The 24,308-nt window shown below is 48.6% G+C and overlaps 1 protein-coding gene and 1 long non-coding RNA gene across 2 annotated transcripts in view; one reads left to right on the top strand and one right to left on the bottom strand.

Moving 5' to 3' along the window:
• APCDD1L (APC down-regulated 1 like) overlaps positions 1-6,938 on the bottom strand; it is a 45,029-nt gene extending 38,091 nt beyond the window's left edge. Inside the window, 3 exon segments of the mRNA XM_019748558.2 lie at positions 6,590-6,791; positions 6,793-6,893; positions 6,896-6,938. Of these exon segments, the coding sequence (XP_019604117.2) occupies positions 6,590-6,791; positions 6,793-6,893; positions 6,896-6,938 (346 nt within the window).
• Positions 1-24,308, top strand: part of LOC141568216 (uncharacterized) — a 61,311-nt gene that overhangs the window by 3,443 nt on the left and 33,560 nt on the right. The window lies entirely within an intron of this gene.

Raw genomic sequence — 24,308 nt, 5'->3', positions numbered from 1 at the left:
ATTTAATTGGGGATTTAAAATGCTGTTCTCATTAGCATGCCTGTGGTCTCTGCTCTGTGATCTTCTGCTCTGGGTCTCCTTACGTAAACTGTCAGCCCACATGCCTCAGCGTGTGCGTATCTCCCGGTGCCCAGACTTTGCTCTAAACCCTGGTCCTTTCAAACAGGCCGCAGGCCAAAGAGGCCCTTGCCTGAACTTTGAGCTGAAGTTTCGCACGGCCAGTTGAGGCATGAAGCTCCGTGGCCCACAAATCGCAGCCCCTGGGCTACATGGGCTTGAGTGCACGCTGTTGCTTCTGTCCTCTGTGAAATGAGGCCGTGCTTAGGGAGGTGACAAGAACCTAGTGAGGTCATGTGTGTAACACGCTTAGCAAGGGCTTGAGCTGTGTCTCTGTCTCCAAGGAAAGTCAGTCTCTCTCTCTCTCTCTCTCACCCCCTCCTACACGGGGTCACTTATGGTGAGACAACCTAGCCATCTAGTCTCTCCTCTGGGGAAAAAGGCCCCTCGCTTGTGTCTCACTGCACATGCTTCAATGGAGGAAACGTGAGAGGCAAGGAACAGTACATTATCTTTCAGGAAGGCTGGGTGAACAAGCAGCAAACTAGGAAAAACTGCCACATAGACGGGAGACAGCTACTTTTCTCTATATGAAGAGCACTAACAAATCAATAGGAGAAAAGATTTTTTGAAAACAAGTCCAATAGAACAATGTGCAAAGGGAAAGACCAGACAGCTCATAGGAAAACCAATACGAGGGGTCCCCCAAAATGCCAATAGCCATTCCTCTTTGCTCACAATTAAAGGAATGTTAGTCTCAACAACCAAGCATCACGACTGGCAAGATTTGTAAGGAATGATAATGATAAGTAAGGATTGGACGAGGATGAGGGAAGCCAGCGCTCGCACAGGCTAACTGTGGGGAGTCGGCTGGTGAACCCCCCTGGAAGGAAGGCTAGTGAAAGAACTTAACACTCACATTTTGCCACAGCAATTCCGCTATTAGGAATTTACACCCTAATTTACAGGTGAAGGGGAGCCTGGGGGCAGGGAACAGTGTTCTAAGCCAAAGGAACAGCATGTGTGTGTCAGGAGGCTGTGGTGGAAAGGAGGGTGGCTTGATGAGCAGGCCCATAGACTTCAGTGTGACTGGGACATGGTGGCTGGTGGCCACTGTCTTCTCTGAGGAGGAAGAGCGTGTGTCTGTGGGGATGAGGGTCTGGCTGGGACAAGTCCCATAGGTCGTGAGTGACTCTAGATGGTGGATTTTCTTCCAGTCTACATCTTGACAGATGCATTTTAAATCTCAAAAATGCCCCCTGAAAGTGGTGGATAGCCTCACTTTGATTTGGGTGTTGATGGTGGGGAGACGAAATGAGGACAAAGGAGCCGGCGCTGTGGTGACCTAGCGGAGGGGGCTGGGGAGGGGCCGTGCGTCCGCCCTGCTCCTCCGCCCAGGGTGCGGGAAGATGGGGATCGTAGCAGGACCTGCTCAAGTGCTGAGCTGGTGCCATGCTGAGCCCGGCCTGTCGGACATCATGGATGCCACTAGGCACTGAATTTGGGGGGGACTAAAATGATAGTTGAAAGGATGTATCTTGGCACTCGGAGTTGGTGGAGCTCCTACTAAGAATCAGAGACTTGCAGGGCTAGAAGCAAATCCAGGCAACTCCCAGCTACCCACCACATCATCCAGTCGATTCTTGGATGCCTCCAGTGATGGGGGATTCACTACTTGTCCCCTGCTGAATACCCTTCAGGGGGCCCTCCATTGCCCTTGACACAAAGTCACACTCCTTCCTGAGGCCACTGTGGCCTTCCTGATTGAGCTCCTGCCACCCTCTGACCTCTTCCCGCTTTGTCCTCCCCTTTTTCTCGCCGCCCCACTGGCTTTCTCTCTGGCCTCTGAACTCATCACTGTTTTCTGTCGCATCCAGGCATTGGCACATGCTACTCCCTCTCCGTGGATAGTCCTCTTCTTTTTCCTTTTCCAAGTATCAGCTTGCATGGCACCTTTTTAGGGAGGCCTCCCTTAACCTCCCAACCCATGCTAATGCCCCTGGACCTACTGCATATCGCACCCGTTACACTTGTCCTTCATCGCTCGTTTAATTGTCCTATTTGACCTTGACTTCCAGGAGGGCAGGGAGCTGCCTTATCCATTCCTCTGTCATCAATATCTTGTTCCGGTAAGTGGCACATACATAGCAAGGCACCCAGTACACGTTCGGTGAGTTGAAACTCAGTTGAGGCCCCCTCTCTGCCAGACAATTCTTCCTCTTCCCAACCTCCTTCGGCCCCTGTCGTGAGTGCTGTCCTCATTCTCATTTCATAGACAAGGACACCGATGATGACAGCAGCCACAGCGGGGCCCAGGGAGGATGACAGGAGACTGTGTATGAGACGTAGCCTGGCTCACTGCACAGGAACAACGATTAATTTAGTCACTGCTGTTGTATCATGACAATAGTCATAGTACTCTTGAGGACACAGAACACCGGGGGGGAAGGAAACGCAGCAGCCACCCGCAGGAGACACACACCCATGGCTTGCCCAAACTCAAGCGGAGTGGGTGGCTGGCTGAGAGCAGGGCACTGCCTCTTTCTTCTCCAGGCCTGGAGAGTTTAAGTCAAGGTCTGGGACTTTGCGGTAACAGCGCGGAGGGTTCACTGGGCTCTTGATGTCACATACTGACTACGCGGGATCTCACTTAACCCGTTAGCACCCCTTGAGGCCACAGCTATTACCATTCCCAGCTCACTGATGGGGACATAGGCTGAACGGGTCCAGGTGACAGAACGGGAAGGTGACAAAGCTAGGGTGGGACCCAGGTCTGTCCAGTTCCTAAGATGTTGCTCTCCAGCTCTCTGCAGTCCAGAAAACATGTGTTAGATCCAGCCAAGCCCAGCCGACCTCGGGGCGCACAGAGGGCGCCCCCGGCTGTCTCAGCGCGCACTGGACCACTGGGTGCCCCTTCAGCTGGAAGGTCTGACATTCCCCGGGACATAGTGTTTCCTCCCACTTCTGTTGAGCATTTCGCTTCCGAGGTCTCAGACAGTTTCCGGCATCAAAGTCTTTTGAAAACTCTCTGAATATCCAAGGAAGACTGGAAGCTGGCTTTGCACAAAGCTTCCTGAAACCCATCTGGTTTAAGGAGCGACCACACCAACCTCCTGGCCACAACTCATGGCCTCCCCCTGCACCGACCTCAGAATTTAGTTTCTTCCCGAGAGTCCCCCTAGCTAAGCTTAGTTGCCCTCAAGTTCAAATTGATTTCAGTGGCCTCCCTTCCTCTGCAGTAGGCCATCGATCTTCATTTTCCAGACTGATTTTGGTGGTGAAGCATCATATCTTGGAAGTTTTATCAGAGGCTCATTCTGGCTTAAAAGCTTTCGTTAACATAGTTAACTTCCCATACGTCGCACAAATATTTCTTCATGAGTAGCTTCTAACTGGTTCGCCATCCAGATGGTTTTGAAATCAAGAAAGCTGCTGTATTTGCCTTGAGCTGGTAATTTCAAATTTGGAGATTACAGCCTCAGTCGGAAGATAAGTGAAACAGCTGGCCACGATGAGCCGTCTGCGAGGACAGACGCGGTTTCTGTTGGTAATTTCCTTTGTTTTAAATAACTAATGCAATTACCCATCTCTATTCACATTTGATTTTCGGACCAGTGTACTTAATTTTCTCCCCAGTTTTTATTCTCAGTTTCGAAGCAGAGCCCCACATCAACAACTCATTTATTATGGAGTAGCCTGTGATTTCGTTCTGGTTAATCTCAATGATAACTTGCCATCGCAAAGTATATGGTTAGAGATAAAAGCAGGACTGAAATAAGACCCCCAAAAATGAGGGGAAAAAAGGAGCTGTGGTTTCTCATTTTCCCCCTCAAGCATAACTTGTTGAGTAAGGAGATTTTTAAAAGCCAGAAATTGCTGTGGAGCGAACCAGAGCTGGGAGCTGGAGAACCGGCCCAGGACACATCTGGCATTCCAGGGATCTGAGGAAGGTTGGCTGCTGTGGTGACTAACCACGCTCAGCCACAGCCCAGTTCTGTCATCCAACAAGAGGACGTTCGCAGAGACAAGAGGGAGGGAGAGCAAATAGGGAAAATCAACGTCCAAATTAGAAACTACCTAAGCTGCTTTGTTTTTCTTGAGACCCCACTGTGCCTTTGCTTTCCTGATTGCTCAGAGCAAGAATAATAAAATCCATCCGACCCTGTGACTTGGACAGATTCATCAGAAAAGCTACCACTTGAGTTTGATGTATCCACACCAGTGGTTCTGAACGAGGGGCCGTGTTGCCCCCAGGGCACATTTGGCACATTTGTCCAGAGACCTTTCTGGTTGTCATAACTGAGGAGGTGTTGACCTTGACATGGAGTAGATAGAAGGCCAGGGATGCTGTAAACATCCTACAGTGCACGGGACGCCCGCACAACAGAAAGATCTGGAAACAAAGTCAATGGTGCTGAGGTTGAGAAAGCCTGGTGTGTGTGTGTGTGTATGTACTCAGTGTGAATTCACGTGGTGGGGACATTGGTGTGCCCTTCACAAAGTTTCTGGAAACTAGAGACATGAAGTTCAGGCATGCCTCGGCTCAGGTACCCAAATTATGTAAGTTTCTGAGGATTAACTGGGATGCTTCCTTTCACTAAAAGCAAAAGGATCTTGTTGCCTAGTGGTGCAGCCAGTGGTGAAAAGGACTTTCGAAAAAAGTGTCCAGTGGAAAAGGGTCCCTGGCCTAGGACAGCAAATGGCAAAGGCAGCGGGAACAGGTCACCATCCTCTCTAGCATCTGTGTCTGCCTCGGGGGCCAGCTGGTGGGCTCCCCCACGTGCCTCAGGCCCATGCCATGCTCCTGGCTTCTCTCCTGTGAAATCGGTCGGACTTGCCGTGGCGAAAGGTCGCCAAGGAGCGAAGCAGCCGGAGTCCCCCAGAGCAATCTGCGATGTAAACGTCCAATGATTTTATTGGCATGACGAGAAGCCCAGGGTCTGCCAAGGACAATAGTCCTGCGCTGCGACCAAGACTGCAGGTCTCTGGGGTAATCTGTCCTACTGCTCTGGACTGCTCCATTGCCATGGGATGGAACAGCTTGGGGAGGAGGTGGAGGAGAGCGGAAAGGTGCACCGTTCCTGCCTCGCCCCTTCCCACCTCAGGTCCTAAAGGGCGGCTGTACATTCTCCTCTCCGCCATCCCCTTAGCGCCCCCTTCCACTCCTACTTTCCCTGCCCTCCCCACCCAACCAACAGGGCTGTGTTGGCCCATGTTTGCATTGATGGAGGACTCCTCTGCCATGGGTAGCCATGTGACCTCTCACCGCCAGTCCTGTGGTGAATGTACCCTTTTGATGGATGATCTGCAACTCTTCAAACTGTTAACCCCCCCCTTGACCTTCCTTCAGACCCCTTTCATCTGTTCTCCAAATACCATGTTTACAAATTTGGGGTTCGGAAGAAGACTGTGATTGAGGAGCTCCTGGAGGCAGCCCTGACTCTGCTCTTTGCCTGTAAATGGGGTAGAGAATGCCCGGTGAGAGCTGCACAGCACGTCTTACTGTAGACTGATGGCCCTGGCACTTGGCTGCCATTGGCCGTATACTTCTTTGGTGCCAGGCAGCATGCTAAGCGCTCCCTCTGAACACCTTCTTGTGCTCCTCACACTAATTCTAGACAGACGTGAGGGGTTTGTGAGCCCATTTGACAGATGAGAAAGTAGAGGCTAAGAGCTGATGGCTGTGCCTGCCCCAGGCCACACAGGTTGATACGAAGCTAACCTGGGCTTCTGAGCCAGGTGGTCTGACGCTAGGTCAAGAACTCTTAACCTTCCACAACGTGAGGGTGCTTGGGGTGAGTCTGGGGCTGGGCACACCTCCACGATGGTGGTGGTTATTGTCATTTTTGCCAGTGGTGGCACACTGTGATCAGTTGGCATTTGTAGAGTTTTGCGCATTCCCACCCTCTAAGAAGAGCCAATGGGACAGCAGTTAGTCCTGGAAAAGGCACTGTCTCCTCTACCTGGGGTCCTGGGGTCCCTGGGCCAGCCCCCAACCCCTCCAACCCTCATCCCCCACCCTCCTGTCAGGCTTGCTGGGCAGCTGCCTGGGCTCAGCATCACTGCAGCCTCCCCTAAATTCTGCCTCAGCTCTGCTGCAGGACACACGGCCGGAGCACCCACAGGTACAGGATTCGGTGGGTAAGGCCAGACCCTGCAGCCCTGGTCTGAGTGGCTATGGAGGTCTCAATGGGCCTGGGATCCTCCTCAGGTTGGAGGTCCCTGTGCCCCTGGAGCCCGTCTCCAGGCGCTACTTTCAGCGCCTGGAGGTCAGGCCCCAGGCACACGCAGAGCGGAGGGGTGCGCACTTGGCACCGTGACGCGGGTCCCTCGCGCAGGGCCCAGGAGGAGCCTGGCGGTGCGGCAGGTGCCGGCCAGGTGAGGCTGGAGAAGGGCGCTCAGGACGCAGCATCACCAACCCGGTGCACAGGGCCCGTGCAGCAGTGCCCAAGGACCCTCGGGGGACGTCAGATGGCGAGCTCCCTCCTTCCGACCTCAGGCATCAAGCCGGTGGGGGAACGGTGTCACCTACCTCCCAAAAGTACCAGGACGCAAGCGTAGGGGAGCATGGCTGCGGGCATCCCGTCGGGGCTGGCAGGACGGCCCCGGGAAGCCTCCACGGTGCGTGGAGGGGAGGAGCAGGCGCCGGGCTCTCGGGCAGCAGCGGACGCTGGCGGCCCGGCTGGGGTCCTGCGTAGAAGTTGCAAGGGTCCTGCGCCCCCCTTGGTGGTCACACGCGCTCACCCTCCCGGCTGTTGATAGTTGTAAGTTGAGCTGCGCACTCATAGGTCCAACTTGCCAGAAGAGGTGGAGACAGCCCCCGGCGTTGCGCGCACGCTAGCGCGGTGCGCCCAGCCCTCTGGCGCAGCTCCTTCTGCCATTCAGACCCCCTAGGCGACCCCCCTCCGTACCCTGCCCCTCGCCTCCCCCAAAGTCTTCGCAGTGAGCAAGGAGGCCTCGCTCAGTTCTTGTCCTGGTCAAGCCAGAGCGGTGCGCTCCTCTCGCCAAAGTCCACCCCTGACCAGGCTGGTACCTGGAACGACAAGGGGGGCGGTTGGGAGTGGGGAAGCTCTTCTATGCCTCGCTGGGTCCCCGCACCCCGGAAGTTTCTATTCGGGCCTTCCAGATACTCTTGGGGGGAAAAAAGTGGAGAAACTTGGAGCCCTGGGAACGCTGTGAAAGTGGCCAACTTGGGGCGCCCAGCAGCCAGCAGCTGCTCTCTGTAATTAGCTCCTCTGGGCTCCAAAGAGCATCTAGGCAAATAGTGTGGAGCCGACCAGAGCGGGCTCCCCTCACCCTCCCTCCCCAACTCCTCCTCCTGCCCCCCCCCCCAATTTCCATCTGAATGAGTCAGTTTAGGGTGGCAGTTCAGAGGCGAGGCAGCTGGGAGGAGGAGGCGGGGAGGGGACAGACTGGATGCCCCCAAACTGGTCACCCCCTGCCCCCAGCCCAGGCCCTGGGCCTCCCCAGGCAGCACCCCAGTGTCAGGAGAGGCTTGCAGAAAGGTGGTGCACATCTGAAAGGAGGGCCTTCACAAGTTACTGGATTTATGAGTGAAGGAGGGAAAGAAAGAATCACTGGGATTGTTCCTACCTGCCTGGATCTTCTGGATAACTGAAGTAAAGCTGTGGGGGCGGGGGTGGGGGCTGAAGATGTGTAGATCTCCATGTCTGTTTTCATTGTGTTGCCATTAACAGAGAGAGAGAGAGAGAGAGAGAGAGAGAATAGAACACAGAGAGAAGAGATGGAAAGAAAAAGAAAAAAGGAAAGAGAAAGTAAAAAGCGGGAGGGGGAGAGAAAGAGGGGAAAGGAAAGAGAAAGGGGGAGAGGAGACAGAGGTGAAGATTGTCCTTTTGGGAAGGGCTTGGGGACTTGGGGACAGATCTGTGCCCAGAACACAAAAGAGGAAGGGAACGGGAAAGAAAAAAGGGAATGAGAAAGAGGGAGGAAGAGAGACAGTAAGAGGAGAGAGAGACGGAGATTGTCCCCTTGGGGAAGGCTTGGGGACTTGGGGACAGGTCTGTGCCTAGGGTGCAGATCCAAGCCACCGGCCTGTCCTCTGATGTGATTATAGACCCATCTGTCCATGTCTGTGAACTGCTCGCCTCTGGGGTTCAGGAGACAGAACCCCACCTTTTGATTCCTTACCAGGAGCTGGGTGAGGCTCCCAGGGGCTACAAGAGACCTTCCAATAACTCCCACCCCCAGCCGGGGCTCCCGGGGCTGTCCGTGCTGCTCCTCTGCTCCAGAGGAGACAGAGAAGAGCAGAAATTGCAGGATGAGGCCACAGCGTGATCTTACACAAATGGCGATGTGAGAGAAGCAATCAATTCCCTTCCTGAAAATGACATTTTTTCTGGTCTCTGTGGATTGCTGAGAACAGCATGAGATGTGAGGTGGCCTTGCTGAAACTGAGATGGGGACTAGCTCCTCCGGCAGACGGTGGCCCCATGCCACCTATTATGTTCTTTGGAAAGGGGTAACTTTTATGGGCAGGAGGAGAGTTGTGTGGGTGATTGTTTATAATTGCATCACTGTGATTATTCGTGGCAATTATACCAAATTCACAATTACAGATAGTTTTAAACACTGCATGCTGTTCTGTCCATGACTGAGGCTATATGGTCGGGACTTCTGTGCTGAATGTGGACGTCTTGAAGTCCCAGGCCACTGGCGAGGGTTTGGGTATTAATGCTTTGGTGTGTGTGTGGGTGCTGCATTGCTGCCCCAAGTACGGTCATAATTCGGTGCTTTTGGAACTTGTGCTGCTCTTGGAAGTAGGAAAATCCCCACAAAGTCCGGTGCTCATGGATTGATTGCTATATTGAGTTACTAAGAAGAGAAATGGATGATAATTATTGAGGATGTGTTGTGGACCAGATAATGGACATGCATATACTTTATAGGCGAACAACCTAATGAGACGTAGTTCCATCTTACAGAACTGGGAAACTGAGCTCAGAGAGGTTTGGCCACTGGCCCAAGGCCACACAGCGGGAAGGTGGCAGAACTCCCAAGTCCTTACTTCTAACTACAATGTTCTGCGTCTCCATGGGGTACCAGGTCTCACAGTGCTGTCCGCTCCATTCTGAATCTGAAGATCTGAATGAGAAAGTCTATTCTATAATAACAGTCTTTCTTTGGAGAGGTTTAGGAGTGACAGGGGAACACGCTTGCAAAGTGCTACCTAAGCCTCAGCTAAAACCTGCAGTTGAGACTGAGAGGGTACAGGTGGGACCCACCCCACCGGTCCTCACACTAGCGGAAAGTGGGAGAAGCTGGTGAGGGTATTCAGGCCGCCTGGGGCAGCTCTTCCTCCTATAGGTGAGAGAATGGAAACGTGGGGCAGATACGCTACCTGTTCCGAGGCAATGCAGATTTTACTTCAAAAGAATACAAAAAAGCAAAGAAAATGAACAAGTCATGTGTGAACAAGACTCTCCTCTAGTCACTTTTGTTTAAAATCAAACAAAAGAGAAAGAAGGAACCCAAGCTAAAACTTATTTATTGGCTTCAAATGTGTATTTGTTTTTAAAGAAAAACGTTACGTTATCCAGACCTTGCATTTTGCTAGAGACAGGGCGGTATGCGCTCTGTTCCTGACCCCCTTCTTACGTACCGAACATTTGAAATGGTAGTGATTATAGGTTGTTTGGAGGAGAAGCATTCTTTCTGGAGTCCTGACTCTGCTGGCCGTGACTCATGTTCATGGGCCCTGTTGCATCTTGGCCTCCAGAGCTGGGCTTTTCTGGGTTGTTAACCACAGGGCCCTCCCCAGGTGGTCAGAGCAGCAGGGGAGCGGGCACAGGGTCTGCTTTCCTAGGGCCATGCACAGCCAGGGTGAGGGAGGTGGCCAGGAGCCAGACGATGTCTGTGGTGGGAGAGGGCCAGCCTTCCACGCTCTGCATTTATCTCCCACCCCACCTCTCCTCCCTCCCCGATCAAAGTCCAGGGGTGGGTGATGCAGAGAAGAGCCTCTCCCTCCCCTCCCCATCAGACACCCCCCTCCTCGTTCTCCTCCCTGTTAAAAACACCATGGGAGGATAAGATCGCCCCACCAACTCATGCTATAAAATGCTCTGTTTCCTTTGCTAGTTATCAGGGGTGTCTGATCAAAGAAATGGTTCCCCCGCCTGGTTACCTAATAACCAAATAAACATCCAGGCTGGCTTCCCTGTTGGGAATGGTGGGTGAGGTCGCTCTGGATGAAGTCAGGGACAGGCCAGAGTGTGTTGGGCCCTTGGGACCATTCCTGCCTGCACCGCGTCCTGCTGGCCAGGCCCGGAGTTGACCACATCCTCCCTATCACCCCATGGTACAGATGGAGAAACTGAGGCAGGGGATCCGTGTTCCTGCCTTCCTGACACTCATCTGTCCCCTCTGGTAATTGCCCCCCTTTGTACCAGTGAATCCCTGTACCTAGCACGTTCCTTGTGTGTCCTGGGGCTCACTGCATATTTGCTGAATGAACGAGTGAATGAACAAACTATACAGCATGAGAGCACTGGCGCCGCATCAAAAGACTTGACCTCGAGTCTTAACGCTAACACTTAGCAACTCACCAGGGCCGGGGCTAAGGCAAGGCGCCCAGGGCTGCTCACGCTCAGGCTCAGGCAGGTGCAGGGTGGGTACCTGAAAGTGAGCACCCCTTCCCTTTTGATCTCTGGATGCCCCATTTGTCCACCCTAGTCCTGGCCCTGCAACGCACTCTGGGTCTCAGTTTCTCTCTCTGTAAAATGGGGATGATGCCTGTGGCACGATGTAGGGTTAAGAAGACAGAAGTGGGCATCGGGTGCAGAATCCGGCCTTCTCAGGCCCTGAGACTGGCTGGAGAGAAGTGAAAGGTCACACAGCTGATGTATGATGGCGTCTGGATGAGAACCTGGGGCTTGAAAGTCTGGATCCTCAGCCTGACTCTAAACTGCCTGCATCCTGAATGGCTTCTCATCTACCTGCCCCTGGGGGAGGCAGGGTGTGAAAATGCCCTGGGCTGCCAAGAACTGCCCCCACCAGTCCTCACAACTGTCGCAGTCTTCTTGCTCCAACAGGCTGTGATGGGGTGGGGTGCAGGGAATTGGAGGACTTAAGCCAGCACCTGGCACATAGGTGTTTGAAGAACATGTTTTGGGTGGATGATGGGTGAATGAGTGGGTCGATGGGTGGGTGGGTGGATGGATGGATGGATGATGGATGGATGGATGGATGGATAAATGGATAGATAAATGGATGGATGCTGGCTGGATGGATGGATGCTGGATGGATGGATGGATGATGGATGGATGGATGGGTGATGGATGGATGGATGATGGATGGATGGATGGATGGATGGATGGATGGATGGATGGATGGATGGATGGGTGATGGATGGATGGATGATGGATGGATGGATGATGGATGGATGGTGGATGGATGATGGATGGATAGATGGGTAGATGAGTGAATAGGTGGAATGACTAGCATTGCAGTTGTCACAATTGTTCCGGGTAGTGCCCAAGCTAAGTGGCTTGTTGTTTTTATCCTCACATTAAATTATTAGTAATAATTGATTAATGTATTAACTCACCCTTGGATTGCCAGTCCCCAATTGTGTAGATACCTCATTGTCCCTGCACTCAAGGACACTCGACAAAGGTGGGGGTCATGGATCCCCTGTGAGAAGCCACAGAGCCCAGCCCAGTGGTAGTTGGGTGCTTAAACTATCCGCTGAGTGAAGAACAAACACTTGTTATGTCTCCAGGCTCACTTGCCTGGGTTGGTTTTCTTTTTAAATCTCTGGGTCACCAGCCCAGCCCAGCCTCTCTAACCGATGCCAGGGTTGCTCATGGTTGGCTGTGGAAGGACCGGAAGCAATGCTGTCTTGGTACCAGTAGCTCCGTCTATACACCACCCAGACAGTCAGTTACCTCTGTTCACAAGTTGATGGGCAGTTTGGAGCTATTTAGACACACAAGGGTTCACAGGCAGACTGCAGAAAGCATGGGTGGGTTCAGTCCGTGGCACTTGAAAAGCAAGACAATTCACTGTGTTGACGCAGGGGTCGTGGAGAGGCTGCCCGACCCAGGGGAGAAGAAAGGCTTTGGGCATCGGACGTGGTCATGTCTTGGTGGCGTCACTCCTGAGGTATGTCACTTCGGGCCACTTCTCTGAGCCTTTTTGCTCATCTGAAAAGCAAGACTCCTGAGAGGCTTGAGGGAGGATCCTGGGAGGTGACGCAAATAAAGCTGGCAGCGTGGGGCCTGGGGTGGTGTGTCCTTGCTGAGAGGGCGGCCATTGCCGTTTTCGTGGATGAGTCCTCAGAACACAGAGACGCATGGCTCCTGTGTGCCCAAGACCCCGTATTGGGCTCAGTACTGCAGGGTGTTGGAACTGGGAGGATTTTAGGAAGTCATCTAGTTCACTCACTTTCAAATGGGTCTTTGGGGGCCTCCTCAGGGGAAGGAGACAGGGAAGAACATTTGTGGTCCAGAGTAAGATGAGCAACAGGGACAGGTGACCCCTGACTCCCCTTCCTGAATACGGGGAAACCGAAGCCCAGGGAGGGGAGGTTGGGGGTCACTAGAGTTGGAATTCCTGACTCCTTTGTTCCCCTCCATGTCTCTCTGCCTGGGCCAAAGGGCTGGCTGCTGCAGCTCCTGTCCTCTCAGACCCGGGAGTGTTTGCAAAAGATCTGCTCAGAGCAGCATGTCACCTTTCCATAGCCATCGGCCCCTCTCCCAACCGCCAGCTGGGTGGCAGGAAAGGGCAAGGCTATCGTGATGATTCCTTTGCCTTGCGGGGCTTTCATTGGAGGAGGAAAAGAAAAAAAGAAAAGTTGGGGGACATGGCGTGGCTTCAGACTATTGTTTGTTTTTTTTAAAACAATAAGGGTTATGGTTATCCCCCCATTATAAAAATCAGTATATGCTCGTAACATAGCATTTAAAAAGCACACGGTTTATGATTTCCCTCCCGTTATAAAATGAACAGTACTCCTGATATACTATTTGGAAAACACAAAGGAGGAAGAATAAAAATGAAAGTCACGCCAAGTGCTACCTCCCGAGGACAAGCCCCGCTGACATTGGGATGTACTTTTTCTCCACTTGTATGTATTGTTTCCAATCTGGGGCCAAATTTAATAATGTGAATGTAAATAATTTAATAATGTAAATCATTTACAAATTTAATAACGTAAATAAATCAGTAATCCCCCAAGTTTGTCTTTTTGGGCTAATTAACCAGCCTTTTGGAAATTGTCAGGTGCAAGGCCATCGGGGGAGGGGAGACAGGAAGACAGAAAGCAAAGTCATAGTCTTTCTTTGGCCCAAATATCCTGCAAGTTGGATTTGCCTTCTGTGTTATTTGGTTTGAGCCTTTTGCCATGTTAGGCAGCTGATTATAAACTTTCCTCTGCTTCCAATTTCAGTCTGGAAGCAGCAAATTGATTTTAAATAGAAATATTTTAACGGTGGTGTTGTTTGGGGGTTTAAAAATCCATTCAAAGGTGCCCCCTCCATCAGCTGCCAAGTGGGGTTATATGGCTGGTTCATTCCGTCCATAGAAGAGGTTTGGTCCATTGTCCAGGGAACAGACGAGCTACATTCAAGATGAACAAACAGAAATCTGGGGGCAGGGAGAGCTCATAAGTGCTTACGGCACAACCCAAGCTGAAGACTTGACTTGTTTTTTCTTTCCCTTTTCTTCTTCTTTTTTCAGTTTACAATTAACATTCAGGGTTTAGTCTGCACCCTCCCTCTTGAAATGGAATTTTTATCTCTTGATTCATGCTACAAGATAAAATCCCTGTTTATCCACTTGCATGAATAATTGATAAGCTCCTTCCAACTTGCCAGAAGCAACTTAGCAGTCTCGCCTTGCGGCCTGGAACCCCTGGCAATTTCCGGAGCGTCCGCAGGAGACCTTGACACAGTTTCTGCTTGGAGTCCACCGACTTTCTGTCTCACGGGTGGGGGTTTATCTCTTGATCCATATTCGGGAGTTACAGATTAGGCACCCAGGCTTTCAGCATTGGGATGTGTGTGTGGGGGGCACACGTCAGGGTCCACTTAGGGTTTCTGAAATCTCATCCATGACAGGTGTGGATTCTGTTGGGAGCCTCCCAGCTGGTGGTTTCAGAGTTCATGCCGTTAATTAACTCTAATCTGTTCCCTGATAGTCTGTTCCCTTTAAATCAGACCCAAGATGGGCAGCCTTTTTCTTTCCTACATATTTAAAGGGCTTAATGAGATAACAATGGGAACCTGTGTTTAGGCTCTTACTGCATTTGGCTCTCTGGCCATGTTTATATGATAAAAGCAGTGGGGTGTTATTTATGTGCTTAGCTGGGGTTTATCCTTTTTAAACAGGTCTGGACAGCTAGCTGTTATACTTGGCTCATGCTAGCTTAAAAATGGAATTTATAGACTGTACTGCAGAATGTCCCAATTCTTCCAGGCCGAGGCAAATGTGACTGGGGGCCGTGGTGATGGTGCAAAGTGCCCCTCAGAAGAAGGGTTAACAGATATTGCAAACACTTGGGTTTGATGAGGCTGAGGTTTGCTTGTGCGTTTGTGGCTGGCAGGGTACATGTACTGAAACCTGTTGAGAGGAGCAGGCTTCCAAGTCTCCTGGGAACCGTGCAGCCATCTCTTGGAACTGGGGGGGGGGGGGGGGCAGAGGAGGCGGGGAAGGGAGCTTTGATTTCAGCCACTCACATTTATCAACCGCAGGCAGCCGTGCCGGTTCCTCTTTCATGTGTGAATTGGAGAGAAAATGAATTGGAGGCCCTTTTTTTTCCTTTTTTTTTTTCCCCCTGGCCTGTTTCTCCAAAGCTCCAGGAAATTAAGAAACATGCCATTACTTTCAGCAAACAAGTTAAACTACAACCAGATAGCCCACCAAAGGCCTGGGATGTGAGCGAGACTGTTCCCAGTGACCGGTCCTCCTTACAGACGCAGCTGGAGGTGGAGGACCACGAGCCAGTGAATGACAAGGCGCCTCTGGTGACAGAGATGGGGTGAGCCACCTGTTCTTCCTGTGCCTTTTCTCCCATTTGTGGCCTGCTGTCTACAGCGAGAGGGGGCCAGCAAGGGTTTCTGGGGCGACATGGCCCAGACCGCAGGCCTGGTCATGGAGGGGAAGCTGGTGGGCAACGAGGTGCTAAGATTGGCCCGCTGCAGGCGCCTAGGGCCAGCGGGCCCTTTCTTAGAAGCTGGTCCCCAAGGTGGCACTGGGTGACCCGCTCCAGCATCCCACCTAAATCCACAGGTTCCTGCTTTGTGCAGGGCTTCGAGGTTTATTGAGAAGTAGAGTGTGTGGTGGGGGCTCAGCTCTCTGAACGCTACAAACAATTTCGTGGTGCTGGGGAGGGGAACATAGGGAACAGCGACCCCTGGAGGGAGCTCTCCTTAGTGCGGGCAAGTTGGGGACGGCAGGGCCATGGGCCTCTGCTGGTGGAGGCAGCACCCCATCCCAAGGGTGAGATGCTGGCTTGTTGGACCTCACTCATTGGTCTCCGATGGCTTTTCTGAGTAAATGGGAAGATGGGTGTAGGGCCACAGGCCTGGAGCTTGGCCCAAAGTACCGCTGGAAAATGCTGGCTTTCGATGACAATGGCAACGGCAACGATGACAATGAGGGGGAGGCAGGATATTACCGTGTTTCCCCCAAAATAAGACCCAGCCGGACCATCAGCTGTAATGCATCTTTTGGAGGAACAATTAATATAAGACCTGGTCTTACATTATGTTATATAACACCCGGTCTTATTTTAAAATATTTTAAAATAAGACCAGGTCTTATGTTAATTTTTGCTCCAAAAGATGCATTAGAGCTGATGGTCTGGCTAGATCTTATTTTCGGGGAAACACGGTAGGAGTCTGGAGTCCCAGCCAAACCACCGACTACTGGTATGACCTCTGCAAGACCTTGTCTCCCCCTCTGGACTCAGGTTGTTCATCCAAAAACCATCCCCTGTGTATCAGAGGGAGGTGACAAGTGCAAAGCATGGTCTTTTATCTTAAAAGACTGATACCCTACCAACCTCCTGTTTCCTGGGGTGCAGGCTTCTTCCCTCTCTTTTTTCTAATTCCAACATAAAATACATTCCTATTATGGAAAACTGCAAGAAGCAGAACAGCAGACCCAGGAAGACCAGCGGCGTAGACTCATTCAGCAGCACTTGTCGGGAGGGGTGGGAAGGGCCCGTGGTGGGAATGGAGTGAAGGTTTGGGCTTTTCTCAGAGCCAGATGAGAGCTCCAGGTGGCAGTTGTGCCGGGAGAGGCTGGTCCTCTGAGTCTCTGAAGGTTTCTGACTCCAAAAGCCCGCAGAGAAAGTGCAGATTTCCTGACGAAGAGCGAAGGCCAGGACGCTGCCAGGCAGTGCTGTGTTCTCGCCTTGTGGGTAGCAGGATGTCCAGGCCTAGAGGAAGGGGCTACGAAGTGTCCACGCTCCAGGCGGGGGGCAGGGCAGCTCAGTGAGGAGACCATCTGACACTTTCTCCATTTAATTCTCTTGGTAACTTTGTTGGAAGTGATTGACCCTACAGTGTCGGTTTATTTCTGGACCTTCTATGCTGTTCCATGGATCCGTACGTGTACCCGTGGTCCCAGAGCACACTGGCTTGCCTATGTCAGCTCCATAGTAAGTCTGGAAATCAGGGAGCGTGATTCTATTCTTTAAAATGTATTATTTTATTCTAACTATTCTTTTTGTTTTGGTTATTTGTCTTTTGCATTTTTATATACATATTAGAATCGAGTTGTTGACTTCTACCCAAAATCCTGCTCAGGTTTTGATTGGAATGGGGTTGACTGTATAGACAGGTTTTAGAAGAGTTGACATCTTAATGTTGTCTTCCTGTCCAGCGTGGGGTCTCTCTCCATTGATTTAGGTCTTTGATTTCCTTCATCACTGTTTTTGGTTTTCAGCATGTAGAGTTTATGTCTTTTGTAAGATTCATACCTAAGTACATATGCGTTTGGGGCTATTGTAAATGGGACCTTAGAATATTTCCATTTCCAGCTGCTCATTGCTAGTATATAGAAATACAATTAATTTTTATGTACAGACTTTGTGTCCTGTGATTTTATTAGATGTACTTGTAGTTCTAGTAGCTTTTTTAAAAGATTTTTTGGAATGTTTTTATGTAGATAATCATGTAATGTATGAATAGACAGTTTTGTTTCTTCCTTTCCCATGTGATGCCCTCCCCATCCCCTGCCCTTGACTTACTGCACCAGTACAAAATTGAGTAAGAGTGACGAGGGCCAATATCCTTGCCTTGTTCTTGATCTCAGGGGTAAAATATTCAGTTTTTCACCATTATGTATGAGGTGTTTTGTAGATGCCCTTTATCAGGTTAGGTGCCCATTAGTCCCTGTTTTCTGAGAGTTTTTATCATGGATGTGTGTTACTCAAATGCTTTTCCTGCATCTTGTGATTTTTCTGTAGTCTGCTGATATGGTGGATTACATTGGTTGATTTTTGGATGTTGAACTAGCCTTGCATTCCTGGGATAAACCCCACTTGTCTGTGATGAATTTTATCCTTTTCATATATATTGTTGGGTTTGATTTGCTTGTACTGTGTTAAGGGTTTGATCTATATTCATGAAGGTTATTGGTCTGTAATTTTCTTTTGTTGCAATGTCTTTGTCTAATTTTGGTATCAGGGTAACGCTGGTCTCATAAAGTGGGTTGGGAAGTGTTCCTTCCTCTTTTGTATTCCAGAAGAATATGTATAAAGTTGGTATTATTTCTTAAGTATTTGTTAGAATTCACCATTAAAACCATCTGGGCCTGGAGTTTTTTTTGAAGGTTTTAACTATACATTTAATTTCTTTAATAGATAAAGGATTATTCGGGTTATTTTTTTATTGAGTGACTTTTGGCAGTTTGTGTCTTTTAAGGAATTTCTATTTCATCTAAGGTGTCAAATTTGGGGGCATAGAGTTGATTGTAATATTCCCTTATCTTTTTATCTTTGCAATGTAATGTCCAATCTTTCATTCCTGATATTGATAATTTGTGTTATTCTCTTTTTCTGTTGGTTAACTTAGTTACAGGGTATTGGCTTTATTTTTTTTTCAGAGAAGCAGCTTTGAGTTTCATTTATGTTCTCTTTTATTTTTCTGTTCTCAATTCCAGTACTTTCTACTCTTATCTTTATTATTTCCACCCTTCTATTTATGATTCTATTTTATCTTCATTATTGGCTTACTATTTATACATATCTTTTAAAAATTTTAGTGGTTACCCTAGGTTTTACAATATGAATTTTTAATTTAAAATTCTAACTTCAAATAATATGACATTGCTTTATGTCTAGTCTAGGAAACTTACAAGAGTATGCTAATGATTCTTCCCTCCAATGCTTTGTGCCATTGGTGTCTATATTTTATTTTTTGCATATATGCTATAAGCATGCAATTGCTTGCTACTACTTTTTTGAAAGTCAGTTATCCTTTAAGCAGAAATTGGGAAACATTTTTTGGTAAAGAGTCAGATAAAAAATACTTTAGGTTTTGCAGGCCATATGGTTTTTGTCACAATGTCTTGACTCTACCATTCTAGTGTGAGAGCAGCCATAAACAATAAATAAATGAGTTTTATACATTTAATACAACTTTATTTATAAAAATAGGCAGCAGGCTGTATGTGGCCCACAGGTGGGATAAATTTGGGTTGATAGTTTGTTTTCTTTTATCACTCTAAAGCTGTCATTCCCATTGCTTTTGGCTTGCGTAGGTAGGGTCTGATGAGAAGTCTGATGTAATTCTTATTTTTGTTCCTCTGTATGTGAAGCGTTTTTTTCCCCTTCTGCCTACCTTTGCTTTTCTGCTTGCCATTAGTTTTCAGCAGTTTGGATATGATACGTTTGTTTCTGTTTCATTTACCCTGGTTGGCGTTCTATGAGTTTCTCGGATCTGTGGTTTGATCTCTGGTGTTAGTTTTGGGAAATATTTTTTGTATAATTTCAGTTATTTTAATTCTTTATTTTAAGTATTGCCATTGGTTTCAGGGCCCTGCATATGGCTTGTCTTGGTGAATATTCCTTGGGTACTTGGGTGGAGATTATTATAAATTTCAGTTAGGTCATTATTTCTTTAAATATTTTTCTGCCTCATTCATTCTTCTCCTTCTGGGATTCCAGTTACATTTATGTTAGAACGTTTGTTATTGTCCCACCATTCTTGGATGCTCTGCTTTTTTTTAAACTCCTCCTCTGTGAGTTTCAGTTTGAGTAATTTCTATTGACCCGTCTTCAAGCTTGTAATTACCTGTGTTAAGTTGACTAGTGAGTCTGTCAAAATCATTCTTTATCTTTGTTTCTGTGGTTTTTATTTCCAGCATTTTAATTTGATTTTTTCTTACAGTTTCAACTCCTTATTTCCACTAGAGTCTTCAACGTACTTACCACAGTTATTTTAAATTCTTGTCTGACAATTCCAACATCTGTATCATATCTGAGTCTGATTTTGTTGATTCTTTTGTCTCTTGACAGTGTGTTGCTTTTTTCTCACTTCTTTGAATGCTTCACGTTTTTTATTGAAAGTCAGACATCTTGTGTAGGACAATAGAGACTGAGGTAAATTGTTTTTATGTCTGGAAATGGAGCATGCCTTGATTTCTGCCTGGCCTTTAGTATGGGGAGTTGAGTCAATCTACTTAGGCGTTCATCGGGGTTTAGTTTTTGTTGTTGCTATAGTCACCCTTAGTACACCACTAGTTTCAAAACCCTTTTGTGTTAGGTTGCGTTTTGGTGGGGAGCTGGTTTGCTAGAGGATTTTCTCAATGTCTACTCCACCTCAGCTTCACGTCTTCCTTTGCACTTTGCCAGAGAGAGGGTCTCTCTCCACACTCTTGCCCCTCACCCAACAGTAGATGCTGTTACCTATTGCTCCATGCTGGCTTGCCTGGTGGGGGTGGGGGTGGGGAATGTTCTCTGTTGTTCTGTATATGCCTCAATCTCAGCCGGGTTCTGTGTGACCCTCTCCAACCTCCAGATACAGGTCTGGGCTCACGATGTCTTCCTGCCCATGTCACCCTACCCCAGGAATAGAGGTGGGTTTTGTTGTTGTTGCTTCATTGTTTTTCACCAGTGTCCTAAGGGTACTAGGCTTTATTGCCCTTCCTCTAGAAGTTTTAGGGAGATAGAAGAGAAAGACCCTGGTGGCTGCTGTTCCCTCCTCCAGGCCTACCCTGGGAGGGGGCTTTCTCAGAATCTCACCCCACCTTTTCTTATCTTGCTGTGAGCACCAGTTCAGCCTTGGAAACAGACCTGTGTATAAAATGAATTCCTCTTGTGTCTGTGGCTCCCAGAAGTCCTATATTATCTCACTAGCCCACATTCAACCTTTAGCAATTTGTTAAGCATTTTAGCTTATTTTTTATTCTACCACTGTCCAGTGGCTCCTTCCCCAGGTAAGCAAGTGCTCCAGTCCTGTCTCTCCTTGGAGGCGCCTATCTTTCCTTAGATTTCAGATTAGTTGGTTGCCCAGCAACCTCAGTGCTCTGCTGGAGTAATGAAAAGTTGCAAAATTTCAAATGTCTGGCTTGGTTTTTGGTTTTAGTAGTAAGGATGGGAGTGATGCTCTTTCCAGCTTTCTACCTCTGAAGCTGTCTGATTTCTTTTAAAAGCATTTTTTTTTTTCAGTAAAAATGTTTCCTTTAAATAATAAGTCAATAATGTGACACAAAGAATAGACAGGTGGTAGGTGAAATGGCAAAAATGGGGAAGTGATAGGTGAAGGTGTGATCTAGGGAAACACTGGGTTAGGGACAAAAGCTTTAGAAGCAGCGTTCCATCTCATGCCCTCCACCTGACCTTGGGAAGGGGACGGGACCGCGTTGAGTCTCAGTTTTCATTTTCTCTGTTGTATAATGGGGATCAAAGGTGATCTACTGCAGAGGATTGAAAGAGCTAGTATATAGAAAGCAGTTGGCATGGGGCTTGGCTCATTTTATGTGCTCAATAAATGGTGGTTATTAATTTTCATCAATCTGAAGGCCATCTTCATAGTATGGTTGCATGCAGTTGCAGATGTACACAGATGAGAAATAAGTTGGTATTTTTCTGTGTGATTCTCAACCCTCCTGGACTCTAGCTGATGTGTGTGTGTGTGTGTGTGTGTGTGTGTGTGTGTGTATGTAGGAAGCTCTGATGCAATTCTCTGAAGTAGCTTCTGCCAAAACTCCCACCATGGAAGCATGTCTTAGGGCAAAAGAAAATGTGTAGGTCAGGAAATATTTAAAGAGAGCAAGAGAGAGTGGAAGTATGCAGCCCTGTACTGGGCATAGAGAAAGCACTCAGTAAACACTGGCAAAAAAAATGGGAAGGGAATCTGCAGACAGAGAGAGGCTGAGGCTGGGGATAAACCCCCGCTTAGTCTCATTTTGTCTGCCGTGTGTCTGGTTGACCTTGGACGAGACCCTTGACTTTTTTGAGCCTCCATTTCATATCAGCAGGATGGCTGAGATCTTTGCTGCCCTCAGTCACCTCCTAATGTTGTTATGAAGTTGAAACAAGAAAATGTTTGTGACCATCTGAAAACTCTACAAACATATAAGGTATTTGTGTTAAAAATGATCACTCAAACCCATTCTGAAAGGTTGAGAATATGTGAAAAGTGCACCTTCGGGCCTTCTCAATTATGGCTTCAGAAATAGTTAGGGTCAAGTCAGGCAGCCAGTGATCAATTCTTCTGGAAGTTTTTTTCCCAAGGAGGCACTCGGGTTTTTGCGGTGCCTGACATGTTTTCTTAACAAGTTACCTCCAACTGCAGAAACATCCATAGTTGTCGAGACCATGGTTTGTCTGGCTGATTTATACAAATCGGAGGAATAGTATCTCCATCCCGTTCTTTGATCTTGGTTTGAGGCAAGTCAACTTAAACACTCATGGGAGCTGGAAGGAGATCCTTCATCTAAATGTGTCCACAAATCTCTCCCGGATGCTGAGGGTGAGGCCTCTGCATGTCTCTTCAAAGGCCTCCTCCATCATGACAGGGGGAATAAAAACTCAAGTTATGCTTTATTAATCTTATGGATTGCCACCCTTGACCCAACTCAGCCCAAATCCAACTGCGGCAGGAAATATCTAACTCAACTTTTGCTCTGGTAGAACTTCCACCCTCCACAACAACCCCTCCTTGCCCCCAGCTGGCCAGGGCCGTACTTCTCTTTACTCAAGAAGAATGGGTGGGAAGGAAGGTTTTGCTGCTAGAGACTGAGCTCTGTGGTGATTATGATTCGAATGCCGGCCCTGGAAGCCCCTCTGCCTGAGTTTGAATCCCAGCTCCAGTGTATACTAGCTGTGTGACCTTGGGCAAGCTATAGAATCCTGTCCCTGCCTCAGTTTCCCTGTTTATATATTTAGATGGTTTATCAGCCAGGGTTATGCCAGAGAAACAGAACCAGTAGTATGTGTGTATATACGTGAGGAGATGCATTTTAAGGAATGGGCTTATAAGAGCGAGGTGTCTGGCTAGGTAAGTTGAAATCTGCAGAGCAGGCCAGTAGGCTAGAGACCTTCAGACAGGAGCTGAGATCGCTATCCACAGGCAGAATTTCTTCTTTGAGGAAAATTCAGTTTTGCATTTCAACTGGATTGGCTGAGGGAGCCCCCAAAAAGTTATTGGGGATCATTTCCTTTATTTAAAATCACCTGTCGAAGCTATCCCTTCCACAAAATACCTTCACAGCAACACCTGGGTTAGTGTTTGATGCTATCACTAGGTATAATAGCCCAGCCAGGGGACACTAAACAGAGACCATCACCGCTGGTCTAGAACAGGCATGAAGCGTAGATGAGGTATTAGATATAAAGTGTTTAGGATGGGGCCTGGCACAGAGTACACATTCCATACGTGTTCGCTGTTGTTGCCGAGATGATTAAATGAGACCGTACGCCGGCTTGACATAGTAAGAGCTCATGAACGGTTAGCTGTTACGATGTCTTAAAAAACACCACTCAGTATATATGCATTGAGCTTCTGCCATGTGCCAGGCATTGTTAGGTTGGGATAGGATGCTGTGTGACTGGCACTTATGGTGAGACGTAATCACACACACATATACACTTAGCTGATGACCAACGGTGAGTTGGGAAGGTGACACGAGATCTTATAATGGAGGACCTACCGAATCTGGGGGCTTGGGGAGGCTGCCTTGAAATTGTGAGTTTGGTGCTGAAGTTTGAGGGATGAGTGGGGGTCCTAGGCCATGGAAGGTGGGACGCAGGGGCGGGGTCCTGGAAGCGCATGTCGGGAGAAGGGCTGGTACAAGCACAGGCCCCATGTGCTGCCGGCGGCTTCCCAGCCGCCACGTGTGTGTCAGGCCCCCACTACAGGTGCTTGATAGCTTTGATTTTGTATTTATAGTTCTTTTCTCTCTTAGGCTGAAAATTATTAAAATAATTGCTTACCGGCTTGAGCTATTTCAAAATATTGACAACAATGTTTGTATTCCTAAAAACAGTTTAAGATTTCTTTGAAGTTCTTTTTATTCCACCGGAGATGTCCAGCCGTACCAGTGTATTTTAAAACCACTGGAAATGATTCGTCTCTGATTGGTTAAACCAGGAGCAGACAGAGCTGTTCTTAAAGGCTAGAGAGCCCGGCTACAAACGAGCCCCCTCCTGACTGAATGAGAAGGACGAGGTTGTTTGGCACGTGGACACGGGGGCTGTGTGTGTGCTTGGTCCCTCCCCCGGCGCCCCCACTGCAGGTCCCAACCTCCCACAGCAGCCGAAGGGGTATGTCCCTCTAAATTGAAATGTAATATCACCCAGAAAGGGGCTTCAAAGAATAATCAGTGTTCCTCTGTGGGACCTCAGCCGGGTCACGCCATCACCTCCTTCCTCCCTCTCAGACCGAACCCTCCTCACTCCCCAGAGAAAGTCACCATCTTGACATCCAACACGATTGTTTCATTTTCCCCGCTTTCGGATTTCCCTTAAATGGAGTAATTCAGTTTGTGCTTTTTTGCATCTGGTGCCTTTGGCATAAATTTTAAGAAATGAGAGCCAAGCAAGCTGTTGTATGTGGATGTAGCTCTTTCACTGCTTTGTCTATAGTATTGTTTACGAACATGCCACAGTTTTTCTGTTTTGCTTGATGGATGTTTGCGTTGTTTCCATTTGGGAGCTGCTACAAAGAACACACATACATATTCTTGTACAGATTCGTTTCTGTTGGGCGGAAGTGCATTTTCTGTGTTACAGGGTAGGTTTAGTTCTCACACATATCGCTAAACAGCTTTCCAAGGCAGCA

The sequence above is a fragment of the Rhinolophus sinicus genome, linkage group LG13 (assembly GCF_036562045.2).
Source record: "Rhinolophus sinicus isolate RSC01 linkage group LG13, ASM3656204v1, whole genome shotgun sequence".
NCBI classification, from domain to species: Eukaryota; Metazoa; Chordata; class Mammalia; order Chiroptera; family Rhinolophidae; genus Rhinolophus; species Rhinolophus sinicus.
The sequence above is the reverse complement of the archived record's forward strand: the minus strand, read 5'-3'. Positions and strand labels throughout refer to the sequence as shown.